This window comes from Aquarana catesbeiana, linkage group LG09 (genome assembly GCF_042186555.1).
Source record: "Aquarana catesbeiana isolate 2022-GZ linkage group LG09, ASM4218655v1, whole genome shotgun sequence".
Classification (NCBI taxonomy): domain Eukaryota; kingdom Metazoa; phylum Chordata; class Amphibia; order Anura; family Ranidae; genus Aquarana; species Aquarana catesbeiana.
Genome location: NC_133332.1, coordinates 61,512,023 through 61,532,902, shown reverse-complemented (window position 1 = coordinate 61,532,902; position 20,880 = coordinate 61,512,023). Strand labels below are relative to the sequence as shown.

The 20,880-nt window shown below is 43.5% G+C and overlaps 1 protein-coding gene across 1 annotated transcript in view; it reads left to right on the top strand.

Moving 5' to 3' along the window:
• Positions 1-20,752, top strand: part of LOC141107723 (cytochrome P450 2C8-like) — a 61,542-nt gene extending 40,790 nt beyond the window's left edge. The window contains exons 6-9 of the mRNA XM_073598644.1: positions 403-544; positions 6,094-6,281; positions 14,216-14,357; positions 20,354-20,752. Of these exons, the coding sequence (XP_073454745.1) occupies positions 403-544; positions 6,094-6,281; positions 14,216-14,357; positions 20,354-20,535 (654 nt within the window). The 3' untranslated portion in view covers positions 20,536-20,752. The remainder of the gene's footprint in view (positions 1-402; positions 545-6,093; positions 6,282-14,215; positions 14,358-20,353) is intronic.
• The last annotated feature ends 128 nt before the right edge of the window (positions 20,753-20,880 follow it).

The window sequence follows — 20,880 nt, the reverse complement described above, 5'->3', positions numbered from 1 at the left end:
TTTGACAGACTGGTTGTACTGCAGCTGATCAATGGATCAACTGCAGTACAACCAGCCTGCCCATAGATGACTCAAATAACCTCGCTGAACTGGCCAAGATCTGATCCATCTATGGCCGCCTTAGGGCCCTCAAAAGGAAAGTTGTGGATGAATAGAGTTATTTGGTCACAGTAATAGTAGGCATGTTTGCTGCAAACCGAAGGCAATATTTCAGGAGAAGAACCTCCTAACAACTGTAAAGCGTTGTGGTGGAAATGTTATGGTGGCACAATGCACATTAGCAAATCCACCATTGAATGGCTCATGAAGAAGAAGTAGAAAGTTATGAACTGACCTAGTCCATTCAGTGTACTTAATTTTTTCACATGACTGTACCTAAATTAGTGTTTTTTTTTCTTTCAGGAAAAACAGAACCCAAACACAGAATTTCATGAGAATAACTTGGTGGGATCAGTACAAGACTTGTTTTTTGCTGGTACAGAGACTACAAGCAATACCCTGAGATATGCATTCATAATTATGCTGAAATACCCAGAGATACAAGGTATTAGTTTTGCTTCCTATTCATTATTTGTTGACCATTTTTGGCAGTACTGATTACATAAAAGCCTTGTTAAGAAAAACTTGCTTTATGAATAGGGTTGATTAAAACTGAGAGTGAGATATGTTCAACATTCCCATAAAATTTTGCCATACTGGGAAAAATGCATTGGAATCCATGGGGAAAGTAAGGTTCATGTCTGATCAAAAGTCATGTGATCACTGGGCCCTCATCTGAGTTGCTAACCATGTGGCTTTTATATATATAAACATAAAATACGGTACACACTGTTGGGGTTAATAGAACTGGAGAGTGCAAAATCTGATGCAGCTGTGCATTAATACCAATCAGCTTCCTGTTTTTTTTTGTCCTAGCTTAATTGAACAAGCTGAAGTTAGAAGCTGATTGGCTACAATGCACAGCTGAACCAGATTCTGAATACTCCAGTTTTCATAAATCTCCCCCTGTGTGCCTTTGCGTATAGACATAAGCCATATTGATCACCTTGTCAAGTGAGAACATGAATGGCTTTAGGCCTCTTTCACTCAGACTTTCCAATCAGGTCAGCCTGTTCGTTTTTCAGATAGCCCTGATTGGAAGTTCCTGTGGATCTATGGACAGGCCGATGTGAATGGACCTTTGTTCATATACATTCACCTACCTGCAAGGTCCAGAAAAAAAATGGAAAAGGACTGCATCCTTTTACATTTTGGCAGACCTAAATGATCAGTGGTAGCGTAGTGTAAAAGGACACAGACCCATTTACATCCAGCTGCCCATAGGCACCAATGTGGACGAGAAGGCTTGGTTTGCAGTCCCTGCTCTAATTCATCCCAAAAGTGTTCCAGGTCAGAACTCTGTGCAGACCAGTCAAGTTCCTCCACCCCAAACTTGCTCCATGTCTTTATGAAACTTGCTTTGTGTACTGGTCCAAATCATTTGGTGGAGGGGGGATTATAGTGTGGTTGTTGTTTTTCAGGGGTTGGGCTTGGCCCCTTAGTTCCAGTGAAGGGAACTCTTAAGGCGTCAACATACCAAGAAATTTAGGACAATTTTTATGCTCCCAACTTTGTGGGAAAAATTTGGGGATGGCCTGTTTCTGTTTCAACATGACTGCACACCAGTGCACAAAGCAAGGTCCATATAGACATGGATGAGTTTGGGGTGGAGGAACTTGACTTGCCTGCACAGTCCTGACTTTAACCCAATAGAACACCTTTGGGATAAATTAGAGCAGAGACTGCAAGCCAGGCCTTCTCCGCATCAGTGCCTGACCTGAAAAATGTGCTTCTGGAAGAATGGTCAAACATTCCCATAGACACACTCCTAAACCTTGTGAACAGCCTTCCCAGAAAAGTTGAAGCTGTTATAGCTGCAAAGGGTGGGCCAAATAAATATTGAACCCTACGGACTAAGACTGGTATGCCATTAAAGTTCATGTAAGTGTAAAAGCAGGTGTCCCAATACTTTTGATAACATATTGTGTTTACTGATTTACAGCATATGTAAACCCTAAAAATTTAAGCGGAACTAAAGAGTAAATAGTTACCTGTACAATGGTCCATCTGCGGCCACCGGCATCTTCTGAGTGGCAGTCTTCAGACGTCGTCTGAATCCTGGCTTTGTTGCTTGGCTGGGTTTGGATGTTTTATAAGTAAAATGAGCCTGAAAATGTGGCCCTTACAAGCTACTGAGCTTGCTCAGATCTGTGTCTATGTGCCAGGTCTGTCCTTTTTCTGTAGTATCTCATTTCTGTTTTTGTCTCGTCTCTGGCTGACCTTCTAGCTTTTGATCTCTGATTAGGAATGAGCTAAAGGTTTGATCCAAACACAAGATCGGACAAAAACTCTGGCTGTTCAGGCAAATGTCATGTGTAATAGTGGAAGTACTTCCGCTATTATACATTGACTGCTATCAATGGTTGTTTGATGCAGTGGATGCAGGCACCACTAAGTCCTTAACCACCAGTGACATCACAAGCTCCATTCACTTACATGGCTGGGAATTCCCTAATTCATACCTGACTCTTCAGATCTGGTATAAATATTAAGGGAGACCCCATGCAAAAGATGAAAATAAAGTTGCAAGGTCCCCCCTAAACTCTAAACCAGACCCGAAGAGTCTGACTACCTACAATAACTGTAGACCTTTGTTCTCCTGCAATAAAGCTGGCCATATAGAGGAGAATTTAATTTGGGGTCAAATCAGCATGAAAAGGAGCCTGATGGAACTTGTTTCTCAAACATACAAATTTCTAACAGTGAATATGATTTCATTTGGAAAAGTCCATTAATTTCCAAGTTAAATGTTATAAGCAAACAAAATGTTGAAGTACTTTCGAACAATATACGTCATTGAATTTACTGAGAATTTTCATGCAAATGTTCACGTGAATGTCATTCAAATATCTACTAGTGTATAGACAGCTCTCAGATCATGAATCTCAGATCATGTTTCTGCAGGTTCCATCCCTTGCTCCAGCCCCTAAAATTTCTAAACCACCCGCTGCTCGTCATTGTTCATCCAAGTCTACTCCTGCAGCCATTTTCTTTTTCTGATATTTTTTCATTAAACATTTGGCACAGTGATATAGCACCCGCCTAGTTAGTTTGCTAGGTTATTAGGCAAATTTAGATATTTTTGGCTCCTCTGTAATCAGAGGAGCAGTTGTTGATTTCTTTAGGCTATTCTGGCTTTCACAGGCTGCAGGTTTGATTGCTTCCCCCCTGCTTTTTAATGAATTCTCAAACATAGAGAGTGGAGGAAGGCAAATGGGCAACATGAATATTTTTGGTGCTGCAGCCAATTCTGGGAGAGGGGGCTTAGAAGGTGGCTGAGGAGCACATAAATGGTCTGAGCTTTAGAGCAGCAGAGTCTTCCTGCTGAAGGGATTCCACCCGTGTGAGTGGGGGTGGCTAACTCCCCAAGCCATTTTACTGATCTAAGCTGTTGTTCAACAAGGTCCGGTGGAAATCATTGATTTTTTCAACATATGTGAATGTGTCTCTAACACGCCGAGAATTCACCTAAACGATCCAGTACGCATAGTCTCACTAGAGGAAGCTGAATGGGTACAGCTGCTCTCCTGGCCTCATGAGTATTGGCTTTACTACATGATCCTGGGGAACATGTATTAGCGGGCCAAGTATTTCCTCTGTTGATGGGGCCCCTACCTCTGGCCTCTCCTAGTATATCATGGGAGAGCCATACTCTGAAGTTTAGTAGAAGATTTGTTTCTGAAGCTTGTAACATAGAGAAATGTGTCCTCCTGTTATTGTTAGTGGTCCTGGAGTATCCCATACCACCCTGAACCTTCTCCAAGTTTATTCATTAATAAATCACAAACTACATCCCCTAGATTGCTCCTTGTGTTAGCAGACATCTCAAGTCTCCTGCGAAGTGCGAGAGACTCCCACATTTCTGCGGCGGCTCCCACACACCCGCAAGCGCCTCCCAATATCCCAGGAATGATCGGTGCGCACGGATGCAGCTGATGAGGTGCGACAGTGACAGATTGCAGTCCACTGGTCGGTGAGATCCCGGGGGCCGGGGCTCTAAATAGCCTGGACTGACATCTTTGTGAGTGGGAGAATGGACGGATCAGCTCTCCTCCCCCTCCGCTGACAGACAGAGGAAAGCATGGCTCGGCCATCGCAGCCACCTACTGTACATCCAGCCACCTGGGACATGAGCAGTTGCAGAGATCGTAGCGGAGCTCAGGGGAAGAACAAGGGGGGAGGACCTGGCAGGCACACAATTCTTACACAGTGATGTGGGAGGAACTGGCAGGCACACACTTCTCCCTTCTGATGTGGAACTTACAGGTGAGGCTCTGTAGGTACTAGGCAGCCCACGACCGGTGCTTGGCTTGGGGGCAGTAGGACTCGGGGGCATTAAGTTATACTACAAGCAGGGCAATTGTAGTGCTGGAAGAAGAGGTGAATGTGACAGTAGGTAGGTCAGTGAGGATGACAGCATGGCTCCCCCTAGCTGTGAGGCTGGCAGTACTAAGTTTTGGGAGTGCTATCCTACATCACTTGGTCTCAGCCATATAGTAATATTTTACAGCACACTGATAGTTGATGGAGCCCCCCTCCCTGCTCCTCCTCTTGATCTCCCTACCATGCTGTAATACTGCTCCTAGTGCCACCTGGCACAGATCCCTTCTCCTCCCCACCCTGGACCCAGCCCTTCCTCTCCACTTGAGCTCCGCTACGATTGGTGGAACTGCTCATGTCCCAGGTGGCAGGAGGTAGGTGGCTGCGATGGCCAGGGCTCAGCAGGGAAAAGGAGAGTTAATCTGCCCCATCCTCCCACTCTCCGAGCTGTCACCTCAGCCACCGTGTCCATGCGCGCAACCATTTTTTATCATGGGGCCCCCTACTGGCCCCGCCCCCGGTTGACACCCACACCACAGCCTATTCCCTATACAACATTAGGAAGGAGCTGGGTGAGTCTAGCATGCTGCCATCAACTGGAGCCAGGAAAATTTAAAGCAAGTATTTGATACAATTTTTCGTTTTCCTGTCACAGACATGGCAGCACACATATGGTAGACCAAGGGGAAGACTGAGCATTCAGGCACTTATATACTGCCTGAGGGCCTGGTTCCAGTAGGAAACCACATGAAAAAACACATGTAATGTTGGAAATGCAATATGTAGGTGGGACTTTGTCTCCTCTCCATTTATCTTCAGTGCTGAGAAAGGGACTGGGGAATCTGTGTCCTCAGTCTCTTTCTCTGTCTCAAAGGGGAGATGTCAGGGGTCTGTTTAGACCCCTGATATCTCACCAAAGCCCCCAAAAAATATAAAAAAAAATGATTGTAAAAAAATTCTGAAAAATGAAAGTGTAAAAAAAAATAAAATAAAAAACAATTGACACCACTCATCCCTGCCCTACCAACACTGTCCACTGCCCCAACCCCCTCCCCTAAAAAGCATTGTGAAAAAAATAAAACATAAATTAAATTGTAAAAAAATCAATACGTAAACATAGAAAACTACTGACACCCTCCGCTGTCATATACCCCCCACCTCCTTCCCCACAAGCACTGTGAAAAAATGTTGAAAACGTGATTTACATTTTTTTTTGCCATTAGTGGGGGTGGGGGGGGGGGTTGCGGGCGTGGAGCGCCACCTCCCTGAAACAAGTTTTTCACCTCCCTGAAGTTAGCTTTTGCAGGTTGGGATGTCTGTGTTAGTGTGCCTGAACTGTGCTCTGTGTGTGCTGGCAATCCCTGCATTAGTGAGGGAGAACTCCGATCATCATCATTATCTAGGCTGCTGCTATCAGGAAGTGTGAGGAGACTGTGCTTTGTTATGTCATCATCAACCAGTGGCCCTTTCGGGGGTACCACTACAGTAGGTATGAAATATGTAATGGGTGCATGGCTCCAGTCTGGTAGCATGTGCTCTGCAAACTAAACTGCGTTGTAATTGGATGTCTCCATATTTCTTGCATCAAAGTAATTTTTATTAACTACAAATCATCAGATGTGCTGGCCAAACATTTTTTGTCATTTATTTCATTATTTTGTTTCCATCCTACAGAAATGGTCCAGAAAGAGATTGACAATGTGATTGGACAAGAACGCATTCCCTCCGCGCAGGACAGGAGCAAGATGCCTTATACAGATGCGGTTATACACGAGATTCAGAGATTTGCTGATATTTTGCCTGTAGGATTATTACATGCTGCCAGCAAAGATATTACCTTCCGGGGATACACCATTCCCAAGGTAAAGGGAGGGAGGTGTATGGGACTTACAATAATAAAGGAACATTAGGCATAGTACAATCATGAGCAGCTACCTATGGCTAGCAATTTCAGCAGAATCATGTAAAGAAGGGCTAGATGATTAGTTGGTGTAGGATACTATGCTTTGCATATTGCTTTTTTTTGGCAATGGCTAAAGTATTTACTTGCCTTATTTAATTAGATAATACAAAAACTGGTTCTTGTCAGTAGGCCAGGTATGTCGTGAGACATCACAGATTTAGGATAGAAAGAGTTAATAGAAAAGATAGAAAGCTTTTAACCTATACAGCATTGTTTCATGTTTTTCTTACATAAGCCAAAAGAGGGAAATATTTTAAAGAATTAACACCCACTAGAGCACTCTGCCCAGTTTTTTCACTGGGAATTGAGCTTTATCAAATTCTTTCCTGCCCAGAATAACTTGGATACACTACTGCCTTCCAATTCTTTGTTTGCTCCAGTTGCTATTGGCAATGGTTGTGTTAAGTATCCCAGACGATATCACCTCATGTAGTGCACCCCTTAAAGAGCCGCTGGTAACTTGATCCTATTCCCCCAGTTAGAGCATTCACAGCCACCCACACAGCATCTCCCTCGCTCTTTGACATGCTCAAAGAAACAATCTAGGGGTGTCTTTTTTTTTTGTTTTATTGGAATGTAAAACTTTGGGAGGAGGGGAGCATTGGATACCCTAAAACTAAAAAACAACTGGACAACTTGAGGACTCCTTAGCTATCTTGCTGAAGCGTACTCAAAAGAATGTCCCACAGAATCTTTATGCTGATGGTAATTAGTACACATAGTCACTGACATTCCAGCAGTGGGGTTATTACTCACACAACTACAGGATAATCAGTGCCTTCCCTCCAATATCTTCAAGGCTGTTCTCAGTGAGGGAGATGTGGACTCAAACCACTATAGGACAGCTGGACTCTTTCTAACCAACTTCCTCCAGGCTCTCTCCAGTGAGCTTCTCCTGTCTCAACTTGATTCCAGGACTTAGGCTTGTGAATAGGCCCCCCAGCTAAGCCTAGCTGGGACCTTGGTATCTTCCTGATGGCTCCTTCAAGAATTCTGCTCCAGGGGCAGAACCCCTACACAAGGGTTTCCTCCAGCAGGACTGGACCCAGGAACTCTACCACTGCTGCCTCAGGCCTCAGACTACTGAAGGGCTCTCCAACCACCTAATGGGCACAACTCCCCAGGAATAGGCTAGGGTCCCATAAATATTCAGGCTGCCCAATCTGTTCTTCATCCCACTATCATTCTAGATTCCTCCAGAATACAGGGAGAACTACCAGAGCAGCAGCTGGCTAAATTTACCTACCAGCCTATACTACACTAGGAGGTTGCACTATAGCTTAAAAAGGAGTTCTTCACAATTATTGTGTTTAGCCTTTGGAAGTATTTGCCAAGCATGATGGTGATGGCCAACTTTAAAAGTGAATGGAGCAACAAATATTTTAATGTCGGGCAAATTTTTTTCCAGTTTTTGTCCAGGTATTGCTGTATGGTACCAGTCCACCTTACTCTTTTCTGTCTGTAAATCGGTAATTCTGGAACGCACCTACCTGAGATGCTGGAAAACTCACTGAAGCTTCTTTGCTGCCTCTGATATACAGAAATCCTTATGTAAAAGAATGGTATTACTAAGACGAGTGTCATGGTTATGCAATAGAGTCTGTTTGTTAGCTTACCTGTTTCCATGTGTTCATCTCCAAAGACCAGCTGTCTCTCACCTGACTGCTTTTATTAACTCTCCTCTAGCATGGCTCCACCCCAGTTCCTATCAGAGAACTCTATATTAACCTCTGCACTGCAGGTCAGCCCTGCTGATCAACCTTTTATGTGTTTGGCTTCCTGTTCCTGCCTGCCGTGTGCTCTACGATTGTTTCTGTTATCGACTTTGGCGTGTTCTCTACTATTCCTGTCTGCTCGTGACTCTGACCTCTGGCGTGTCCCTGACTATCCCTGTTTGCCTGTGACCCTGAACCTTGGCATGAACTCTGTTGTCCTTGTTTGCTTGTGGCCCTGACCTTGGCTTATTCCTTTACTATCCCTATCCTCCTGTTGCCTACTGTGGGTGTGAGCTGGAGGACCCTGGGGGCCGCGACCTGGAGCCAATTGCAGCCCAGTCCATCCTCACCTCTAGAGACCCCGTGATCCAGTGCTTTTGGTTTTTTCAGCCTTAAGTTTTTTCTGGCAGGGTGTTTTACGGGTCCAGGAGTGTGGATCCCCCGATAAAAAGGGGCCCCAGTTCCTGAAGGTTTTTTAAATGGAGCCCACCGTGAGGGGTGAAGAATGGGTCTGTTGGTTTTACCACAGAGGGGGGGTGCGATGTGACGGAGGGGGCGGGGATTAGCGCGCCATTGGCGTGCGGCAATGCCCAGTGCAGGAGTGTGTTTTAAAAACTCCATTATTTGCTGGCTGCAGCTGTCAGAGGGACACAAGAGCAAAAAGGGGCATGTAAGAGGTTGGTGACACAGTTATTCCCTTGGCACATTTACTAAAAGCATCAGGCTGAGCGTTAATAGCAGCGGCAGTTGCTGGCCTATTGCTCAAGCAGTGAATGCGATTTCTTCTGATAGTACCTTTGCTTTTGTGCATTGGGCTATGGTCAGAAGGGGGGTAAAAACACCCCCCAAAAAGGGCTCAAGAGGGACTCCTTCAAGCTCAAAAATGCCTAAAATCATCTCTAAAATGGCATCCTCCCCTGAGAGATCTGAAGTGGCTGGTTAGAGCGAGGCATCAGGGACATCAGGTGGTGCAACTGTTTCCAACACTGCAGACCCTGTCTATGTTACTGAAGACATTTTTTCCTCAACCATATTAGGACTGGAGCAGAAGTTAGCAGCTTTAATCGCATCCCAGAGTGGGACTAAGCACGATAGGTCCCCTTCCATTACCCAGGACCCTCAAACTGAGGAACCGGGGGTGGGAGATGATGAGTTTTTCTCAGGGGACCAGGAAGAGGCTGATGACTCCTCTTTTAAGGGGTCAAATGCGGAAGGATCAGGTTCACAATCTGAAAGATTGATGGTACAATCTCTTTCTGAATTGGTCCGCTCCACATTTATGCAACCCTTAACTGAGTCGGTTGATAAACCTATTTCTTGTTTGGGTTCACTAAAGCCTCCCCAAGCTGCGCGTGCCTTTCCTATCCATTCTTTGCTGGAAAAGCTTATGTATTCTGAGTGGGATCACCCAGATAAGCATTTTTATCCTCCTAAAAAGTTTGCAATACTTTATCCTATGGAGTAAAAGTTTAATAAAAAGTGGGAGATACCAGCAATTGATGCTGCTATATCCTCTGTGAATAAAAGTTTGACTTGTCCAGTAGACAATGCTCAAATGCTTATGGATCCAACAGATAAGAAGTTGGAATTGCTATTAAAAAACACTTTTTCTCTGGCAGGTTCAGTGACTCAACCTGCGCTGGCAGCAATTGGTGTATGTCAGTCCTTGAGAGACCAGTTTAAACAGGTGCTCAAGATTATTCCTGAACAGCAGGCCCAAGATTTGGCCGAGCTACCAGGGGCATTATGTTTTGTAAGAGACCCTATGAGAGATTCTATTCTCCAGGCCTCATGCCTTACGCTTGGGCTGGTGCATATACGTAGAATACTATGGTTGAAAAATTGGTCAGCCGAAGCGCCCTGCAAAAAGCTCCTGGCTAGTTTTCCTTTTTGCGGTGAACGACTGTTTGGGGATGATCTGGATAAGTACATCCAATGAATTTCTAATGGGAAAAGTACCCTTTTGCCAGTTAGGAAAAGGAGTAAGCGTATTTCATTTAAACAAGCCTCTTCCCCAGTGCCAGGAGCATCAGCCTCCAGGCAGTCTCGACGGCGTCCACCGTCAAATTCAAGAGGTAAACCTCAGGGTCAACCCCAGGGAAAAAAAAAGTCCTGGGGAAGGAAACCTACAAAACAAAATACTAAAGCCTCCTTATGAAGGGGTGCCCCCGCTCTCTCGAGTGGAGGGAAGACTTCTTCAGTTCTCAAGGGTCTGGCAGGAAGAGTGTCAAGACACATGGGTGGCTTCCTCAATTACTCTAGGGTACAAACTAGAGTTCCGAGAGTCCCCGTTTCCTCATTTTCTCAGATCAAATGCTCCCAGGGATCCAGAGAAAAAGAAGTCTCACTTTCAAGCATTGGACCATCTTTTGTCTCAAAAGGTGATATCAGTGGTCCCCATAGAAGAGCAGGGATTGGGATTTTATTCAAACCTTTTCATGGTACCAAAACCAAATGGAGATGTCAGACCCATTCTAGATCTCAAAGATCTAAACCAATTTTTGAATATCCGCTCTTTTCGCATGGAGTCAATACGATCAGTAGTCTCCATCCTACAAGGAGGAGAACTTCTAGAGTCAATCGACATCAAGGATGCATACCTCCATGTGCCGATTTTCCCCACTCACCAGAAATATCTACAATTCGAGGTAGAAAATCTTCATTTTCAGTTTGTAGCTCTGCCTTTCGGTCTAGCTACCGCACCTCAAGTGTTTACAAAGGTCCTGGCCCCTCCTCTAGCCAGATTAAGGGCCCAAGGTATAACGATTATAGCCTATCTAGATGATCTGTTCTTGATAGACCAGTCAGTAGCCCGCTTAGACCAAAGTATGGTCACCATGGTCAACTACCTGGAATACCTAGGTTGGATTCTCAACCTAGAGAAATCTTCCTTAAAACCATCAAGGAGATTAGAATACTTGGGTCTGATCATAGATACAGTCCAGAGGAGGGTATTCTTACCCCAGGTGAAGATCAGTGCCATAAGGGAGCTGATTCAGGTAGTCAAGGCAAAGAAGAATCCTTCTATTCGACTTTGCATGAGGTTGTTGGGAAAGATGGTGGCTTCATTCGAGTTCCTTATGCTCAGTTTCATTTGAGACTGCTGCAAAACAGTATCCTATCGGCTTGGAACAAGAAGGTCCAAGATTTAGATTTTCCAATGTGTTTGTCTCTAAAGGTGCGCCAGAGCCTCAGTTGATGGTTGATAACCAAGAATTTGCAGAAGGGAAAATCCTTCCTACCAATTACCTGGAAGGTGGTAACAACACATGCCAGCCTTTCGGGTTGGGAAGCAGTCCTGGAAGAGGCGACTGTCCAAGGCAAATGGTCCAGATCAGAAATTACGTTGCCCATCAATATTCTAGAGATGCTTGGCCCTAAGGGCCTGGATGTTCAGGTTATGAAATTGTCCTGTCAGGATCCAATCCGACAATGCCACAGCATTGGCCTATATCAATCACCAAGGGGGCACAAGAAGTCATGCGGCCCAGAGAGAGGTGAATCATATCCTAACCTGGGCAGAAAACAATGTACTTTGCCTATCGGCAGTCTTCATTCCAGGAATAGAGAATTGGTAGGCAGACTACTTGAGTCGCCAGCAGCTGTTCCCAGGAGAATGGTCTCTTTACCCCTATATCTTCCTGACAATATGTCAAAGAGGGGGGATTCTGGACATAGATCTGTTTGCGTCCAGGTTCAACAAAAAGATCGACAACTTTGTGTCAAGAACAAAAGATCCGCTAGCGTGCGGAACAGATGCCTTGGTATTCCTGTGGAATCAGTTCTCACTGATTTATGGATTCCCTCCTGATCTGCTACTTCCACGACTTCTTCGAAGGATCAAGCAAGAAGGGAAGTTGGTGATTCTTGTGGCCCCGGTGTAGCAGAGATCATAAAGATGGTGGTAGGGGACCCATGGACCCTACCACCACGTCCAGACCCTCTCTCGCAAGGTCTGGTATTTCATCCTACCTTACAAATGCTAAATTTAATGGTTTGGCTATTGAGACCCACATTCTGAAGAAGCGTTGGCTGTCAGGTTCAGTGGTATCTACCTTGGTTAATGCAAGGAAGCCCGCCTCCAGAATCATATATTATAGAATCTGGAAGGCATATGTCTCCTGGTGTGAATCAAAGGGTTGGCGCCCCAGGAAGTATGTCATAGGTAGAATCCTTGACTTTTTACAAATGGGGTTAGAAATTAAGTTGGCCTTGAGTACTATCAAGGGCCAGGTCTCAGCCTTATCAGTATTATTTCAGCGACCACTTGCTTCACATTCTTTGGTTCGTAGCTTTATTCAGGGGGTAACGCGGCTTAATCCTCCGGTTAGGTCACCCCTGAACCCTTGTGACTTGAATTTAGTTCTGTCAGCATTACAGAAACAGCCTTTTGAGTCGATACAACATATTCCCTTGGTCTTTTTGACAAGGAAACTAGTTTTTCTGGTAGCCATATCTTCTGCAAGAAGGGTATCACAGTTGGCTGCTTTTTCTTGTAAAGAGCCATATTTAATCATTCATAAGGATAAGGTAGTTTTGCGTCCTCATCTTAACTTTCTACAGAAGGTAGTGTCAATTTTTCATTTAAACCAGGATATTGTTTTACCTTCATTTTTTCCAGAACCCGGTTCTACAGAAGAAAAGTCACTGCATTCTCTTGATCTGGTGAGAGCAGTCAAAGTCTACTTGAAGGCGACTGCTCAGATTCAGAAAACAGATGTTTTGTTTGTATTGCCTGAAGGTCCTAAAAGAGGACAGGCAGCATTGAAATCTACTATTTCTAAATGGATTCGACAAGTAATTGTTCAAGCTTATGGTTTAAAGAGGAAGATTCCACCTTTTCAAATTTAAAGCGTACTCCACAAGGGCTGTTAGTGCTTCGTGGGCAATGCATCACCAAGCCTCCATGGCTCAAGTCTGCAAGGCCACAACTTGGTCTTCAGTCCATACATTTATCAGATTCTATCAGGTAGATGTAAAAAGTCATGAGGATATTGCCTTTGGGAGCAGTGTGCTGCAAGCTGCAGTATAAATCTTCTAATCTCATGATGCCCTAATTTTGTTGTGTCTCCCTCCCTTCAGTTGGCATTGCTCTGGGACATCCCACATAGTAATTACTATGGCTGTGTGTCCCATGATGTACGATTAAGAAAATAGGATTTTTATAACAGCTTACCTGTAAAATCCTTTTCTTTGAAGTACATCATGGAACACAGAGGTCCCTCCCTTCTTTCTGGTATACACTTGTATTTCTTTGCTACAAAAACTGAGGTACTCCCAGTAGTGGGAGGGGTTATATAGGGAGTGGACTTCCTGTCTTAGGGTGTGCCAATGTCCATCACCTGAAGGTGGCCTATAACCCACATAGTAATTACTATGGCTCTGTGTCCCGTGATGTACTTCAAAGAAAAGGATTTTACAGGTAAGCTGTTATAAAAATCCTATTTTTTTAAATTTTCCCACTATTGGGCTTAAAGTTGTATTAAACCTAAAACCAAATATGTGTTATGCATTTGTTTTCTTTTTTAGGCCCTTTCCCTTCTGTTTTCACCTGGTAATCTGGCCAGTAACACACCTCCTGTATTAAAGTGCCCCCACTCTAGATGAAGGAGCACAAGGGGCACCTTTGGATAGCAGCATTGTCAGTCTGGGGGGAGGGGAAGTGTTAGATGGACTAGCATATTTAGATACACTAACAAACTGAAGCCAAACTCCAGCTTGCACTGCAGTTACACAAGTAGTTACAGCAACAGTTTTTTTTTCTTTTGGAATAAAGGTTGAACTTGAAAAAAAAGATCATTGTAAGCACCCCTGCCAGTGCTAAATGGTTTGTCTTAACACTCTGATACATTTGTAGGAGAGCTTGTTCTGTTGAAAAACAGACTTACAGGCCAGATCACTGAAAATAAAAGACAGAAAGCCTAAAAAAGAAAACTAATGTAAAAACTAAGAAAATGTTTAAGAATTGGTAAGCTACAATATACAGTATTCAATGTGGGCTTTTGGGTTTCTAAATGCTTTAATTTTATTTTTAATTCCAGCACAAAAAGAGAGTTGTACTTTAACTCCAACACAAATTGAAGATAATAATTTCATTTTAGATTCTTTTTTTTTCCAGGGCACCTTGGTGGCTCCCGCAATAACATCTGTTTTGAAAGACCCTAATTTTTTCAAGAACCCAACTAACTTTGACCCCGGGCATTTTCTTGATGAGAATGGGGCTTTTAAGAAGAGTGACGCCTTCATGCCATTTTCTGCAGGTATCAGATAACAGTGTAATAACTAAACAGGATCCATTATAATTTTTTTATTTATATGTCTAGTAAATAATAACACCATCATTCACACCTATTTTCAATTTCTGGTTCCCATGTATAGCCCTCTGATTTATTTAAAGATATGTTACACTTTCAAAATGTATTAGTGTAGTTATGTTCCCTGGGCAGTTTTCTTGCCTTACCTTGTAATGATGGGCTCAGATGTTGTGATTAATCCCCCTATTTTCATGGTTTTCTATCACATAATCACCAAAGGGACAACACCTGTTCTGGGTCCAATGCAATGCTCTGCCTGCTTGGTCTGTGCCAGATTGAATTACTGTGTAGCTACTTCTCACCTGAGAACACTAGACTGAGAGACCCAGGGACTGTGGGATATGTAGTTTCTTCAAAGGAAGTGTCAGTTCTTAGACTACAGACAGAGTCATGCATTAACCTATGCAGTGCCATGCCGCATGCCTATTTTTTCAACACAAACAGAAACTCCAGAGCCAGGAATGTGAAGATTTACTGTACTATAAGCTGTGCGTACAGGGCAACAAATGACACCATGAAACCACACGATCAATGTACATCTTATAAAAGGGGGAGGAGTTGTGTTGCACTATCCTATAAAGTTCACATAATTGCCTTCTAATTCATAAGTGAATACGATAAAAAATATCAAATAAATTAAATGTGAAATATATACATATAAAAATAATCCTGTAATTCATAAAAGTGCCTTCTCATTTATAAGTGATAACAAAATACCAAATAAATTATAATATGGAATATAAAATTAATATATAATACAAAGCAATAGTCCCAAAATTCGTCCACAAAAACTACTTCGACCAAGAAAAATGAAAGTCAGTCCCAGTATAAGTGCTAAAATGGTATGTATTGGAAAAACAAAGTGCTCCACTCATGCGCTTCCTAGAATTTTTGTGTTTCAGGTGATTACCCAATTGTACTTCATCATGAAAAAAAAAAAAAAAATTTGCCTCTTAAAGTCAGGTTCACACTGTTCCAACATGAAAGTTGCATGACTTCTGATCCGACTTCCATGTGACTTTAATGAACAGGATCTGATTTTGATCCGACTTTGAGAAAATAAAAAAAATGTTCTCTTACCTGCAACCCTGGGTTGTGGTTGTGGGGGTCTGCGGGCGGGGGCTTATCAAAATCTAGAAACCCCCGTTAAGAAAGGGGGCCCCCAGATCCCTGCCCCCCCATTTGCATGAGTATGGGGTACCCCTACCCATTCACCCAAAAAAAAGTAGTGTAACAAAAAACATGGAGAAGATTTTGACAAGTCCTTTATTAAAAATGAATAATGTCCCCCCCGCCACCCCGATGTAGATCCAACGTCAAACGCGATGGCCGCCTCCTCGGTAAAAGAAAAAAAAATGCTTCTCCCCCGACGAATGCTCCTGCCGTTCTGGCAGCTCCAGTGTCCGACAGTCCTTATATAGCTATGGGGCGTGGCTATGTGGTGATGTCATCCGGAGACCACCAGTGTAGGGGCAATTCTGCACTTACCACCAATGTAAAGGGAAATGTATACTGATCACCAATGTTGTGAAGAATTTACACTGATCAGTGGCTGCAGTCGCTGATTAACAAAAGTTTTCCAACATTCCCGCTCAACAAAAGTCTATGTAAAGATCGACTTCAATTAAGTGGGGACGGCCACACATGGTTTCTCCTGAAGCAGACAAATTTTGATTCATCTACTGTATGACCAGCTTCACCCCATCCAGGTTATATCATTTAGAGATCAACCAATTAAAACCAATAAACAAATAGCACTGTACTATAGACAAAGTCCTACTTTGAAAAATAAGTAAACTTTCAAAGTGCTCTTATCCTTACCTCCCATCAAACGTTCCCCCCTCCCCTACAGATGAATACTTACACCCATCTCACGGCTGTAGCCCACTGCAATCTTGACAGCCCTCAGTAAAATTATTTTTTGCAATAGTTTCACCTGCAACTATTTTCAGTGTTTCTAAATGTAAAAAAAATGCAACAATGTGGTATAGAGGAAAAAGATTTGGGGGTACTTATGTAGAGCTCCATAGAACTACTGTTTTGCTAAATTTAGTTTTTGGACTCCCTGTAACCAAGGAAAGTGCTATTTGATTAGTTTGGTCTGCTCTAGATTCTATAGGTATGGGCTCAATTACTTCCCCCTTTTTCCCAGGGGACCCTGGGACATAGTGGGAGGGAGAATTATGATCCCAGCCTGCATATTAGGATCTTCCCAGCCAACCCTACTCAATATGGCCAGCAAGAGGCCATGGGAGATATAAATAGGCCAGAGTCCAGAGCAGAAGTCTCTTGTTCCTGGGGGAGTAAAACCCAGCCTGAGGGCTGTGGCATCCCTGGGAGATTTGCCTGGAACTGCAAGCACTTTTGTGGGGTCCCAGCTACAGTTTGGCTGGGGTACCTCCATTCTATCCTCCTGGAGCATGCTTAGAAAGTCTCTCAAAGTTTCAGGACACAGGCTGCTGAAGCAATGAAGTTGACTGACCCTGCACATGGCTGCCTGGAAATCAGAAAACAGTGAGTACCAGCCTTCTGGATCTAAAGACTTTCCTTAGCTCAACTGGGAGATCATTAGCTACTAATGTATACATTCAGGACTGCATTCCTGATGAGGGATTCTTGTTTGTTGCTGTTCAATTTTACACTTCAAAGGGGGTACCTCTACCCTGAAGTCTTCTAGAGTATCTCTATTCTCCCCCTCACCCTACCAAGTTCTACCCAAAAATTAAAACCACTAAAAAAGAACTGCACAGCCTGTTCTCAGACTCAAGTGATTGAAAAATGTTATGTGCCTGGATGCAGTGTGCCCATTAGGGCATAGAACCCAGGATCAAACCGCAAGACCAATCCGGGCTGTGCACTACACTTATTTCAGATGATTGCAAAATGAGCAAACAGTGTGACCAGGCAGTGGGGAAAGTGAATAGAATTCTAGGATGCATCACTAGAGGGATCACCAGCAGGAGGAAGGAGGTCCTTATTCCCCTATATAGATCTTTAGTGAGACCTCATTTACTATGTTCTGTATTGATAAGATAGAACAAGTCCAGAGACAGGTAACAAAAATGGTGAAAGTTCTGAGGGATAAAACATATCAGTAGAGACTTCAGGAACTTAATATGTACAGTCTGGAGGAAAAAAGGGAAAGGGGAGACATGGCTGAAACCTTTAAATACATTAAGGGGGTGAAATGGTTCAAGAGGGCAGGATGTTCAATATGAAACCATGATCAAGAACACAGGGACATGACTTCAAACTAACTGAAGTAAAGTTCAAAACTAATCTTAGAGAGTATTGTTTTACTGAAAGGATAGTTGATGCTTGGAATAGACTTCTCACAGAAGTAGTGGGTCAGTCAACAGTAAGTGGATTCAAACATACTTAGAACAAACATTGATCTATACTCAGATAAAGCATTAACAAAAAACAAACAAACCCCCCACCAAATACAAAAACATTATACATTTTTTATAAAAAAAGGCATACTCAATGGACCACTCAGTCTTTTTCCATTGTCACTTTTCTATGTTTATACCTGCATAGTCCATAGTCTCCATCTCCATAGACCAGTGGCGGCTGGTGAAGTTTTAGGATGGGGGGGCGCCAGACCCCCCCTCTTCCTTTTGGCCCCTCCCACTTCTCATAAGCCCCACCCCTTACAGAATCCACCCACTCTGTCCCCTGTATTCCACTTGCTTCCACCCATAGTGTCAGGATTATTCAGCCCCAAAATCACAGGACAGAGTGTAAGCTCAGCCTCACAGATCAGGTTATATATCTCAGCATTACAGATCAGGGTATACAGCTCAGCCTCACAGATCAGGGTATATAGCTCAGCATTACAGTTCAAGGTATATATCTCAGCCTCACAGATCAGGGTATATAGCTCAGCATTACAGATCAGGGTATATAGCTCAGCATTATAGATCAGGGTATATAGCTCAGAATTACAGATCAGGGTATAGAGCTCAGCCTCTCAAATCAGGGTATATAGCTCAGCCTCACAGATCATGGTATATATAGAACTTGCAAACACAAAGTCAAGAGTCTGAACTAAATAAAGGTAGTCACAAATATCTAAATAAGCAGTCATGTTCCAGCAGTTGCTGCTATAAATTGAATACTTTTCCAATTACAGTCCTACTGGAAAGAGAAGCAAGTGATAGTGGGAAAAAGAAGAGTTAAGAACAAGGCAGAGCAGGGTGAAAATATATCAAGCAGAGAAAATATCAGGGGAGATGTGGACAGCATATCACAATAGGCAGGGAAACACCAAATGAACCAGAGAAAGTAAAATCAGATCCATGCCTAGTCCCCTGTCCAACAGTGGCAGCTGACAACCCCCCCCCCCCAGCTCGCGGCGAGTGACTTAAAACCCCCCGTGGGGCAGGACAGAGAAAGCTTCCCGCCCCGCCCATTGGGCATCCAGCAGTAAGGCACCTACCTAATCTAGGGCTGGGGCTGGGGTCTCCTCTCCTCTTCGGGTCTCTTCTCCTCTTCGCATTGGCTCTGGTGTCCGCTCCTCCTGCATCTCCTTTCTGTTCTCCAAAGTGCTTGGTGTCCAATATGATCACCTGACGCTTTGGCCAATCAGGAAACAGGTCTCACAGACCTGCATCCTGACTGGCGGGGATGAACATTATTGTGTAAATAGTGAAAATTAATTTGCTATCGTCACACGTCAGGGTGGGGATGGTGCTCTGCGCTCTGAGCCCACCCTATTTTGAAGCCTATTAGAGCCTTTGGCTTTAATCACGTGCTTCAAAATACACATCCCCCGCCTACCGCCGCCATAGTAATTCATGCGCCTGGCGTCCTGAAAGGCTGGTGACACCGGTGCACCCACAATGCACGGGCTGCCACTGCCATAGACTATGAAGTTGTTGTCCCAGAGTCTCCTACCACAGAAGATTTTACAGAAAACTGCCAACATTGCAGTAGGCTTCAACAATTAGATAGAGGTAAGTATTCATCTAGGGAGCAGGAATATAGGGAACTTTAATTCAGGACGGGGCAAACTGGATAATTGCACTTTGCCTGAAAGTATACTTAGGTTTTAATTTGCTTGGTTTTCAAAGTTTTATTTGAAGTGACACTAAGGGTAAACCTTTTTTTTATTAAAATAATAAACATGTCATACTCAACTGCTCTATGCAATGGTTTTGCACAGAGCGGCCCCAAACCTCCTCTTCTCGGCTCTCCCACTGGTGATCTTCTTCATGTGCCCCCATACCAAGCTCCATACTATGGAGCCGCACTCCAAAGATACTCACAGGAGGGCTTAGCCCCACCCCTTCTACCTCCTCACTGCATTTGATTGACAGCAGCAGGAGGCTTCTCCTGCTGCTTCAGCCCCCCTTTCACATAGGGAAGGAGAAGGACAGAGAATTAAAAAACATTGTTTACCTTATTGCAGAGATGGCTTTTGAACCACTTTAATTTTGCTATATTTCTCTTTAGTGTAATATACTGCAGGGATTCAATAAACCCAGCACACTAGACTACAACTTTTTTGATGATCATTCTTTGTTGTGCAACTTACCTCTGACTGTCCTCCAGTCTGATCCACCTAGATGTAGGGGGACAGATCTCCTTCTATTTTCTTTTAGCAGACCAGATCGGAGTGGAGGTAGGCAGGTGTAAGCGGATACAAGTCCATTTACACCCACCAGTCCATAGAGGTGAATGGAGGGTCCGATCAGGTCCGCATAAAAAAACGACAGATGGATCTGATCGGACCTTTCATGTGAAAGGAGCCTAAGGATTTGCATTGTTGGACAGGAGTATTTAATATTAGAGTCTGTAGAGAAACTCTGATGTATGGTATTGTAAAGCCATGGCCTGTAGCACACATGCCCAGAACACAAGTTACTAACAATTAGAGATTTTGACACTGCCAGAAAGTCTTGTGTACAGCTGATTCTTTTTCTCTTTATTCCATCTAGGAAAACGTATGTGTGTAGGAGAAGGACTGGCCCGTATGGAGCTCTTCTTGTTTTTCACTACTATACTGCAAAGATTTACTTTGAAGCCTACAGTGGACAAGAAGGACATAGACATCACCCCAGAGCCCAACAGCAATTCCTCAAGATCTCGGGATTATAAAATGTTTGCTGTCCCTCGGTGAAGCACCCACCATAAAACATCAAAGATGTTATTATACTGCAACCCTCAACTGGCAACCCTAATTATATATTTTGTTTGGTAGTATATATTTTATTGTAACATATTGCACTGATTATAAGTCTGTTATTGTGCAATGGAATCATTTTTGAGCTGGATGTAGAATCTGAAATCTTCATGTACAAATGCAAATACATAAAGCACTACTTCTCAATCCCTAAGGATACATAGAGCATATCATTTTTAGTTTATTTTTATGAATGGTCAGCTATCAAACTTTTAAGTTAGTTTCACAGTTGTGTGTCTGGGTTTTAAATGCCCTTTTTATTGCTTTGGGTTGATGTGTTAT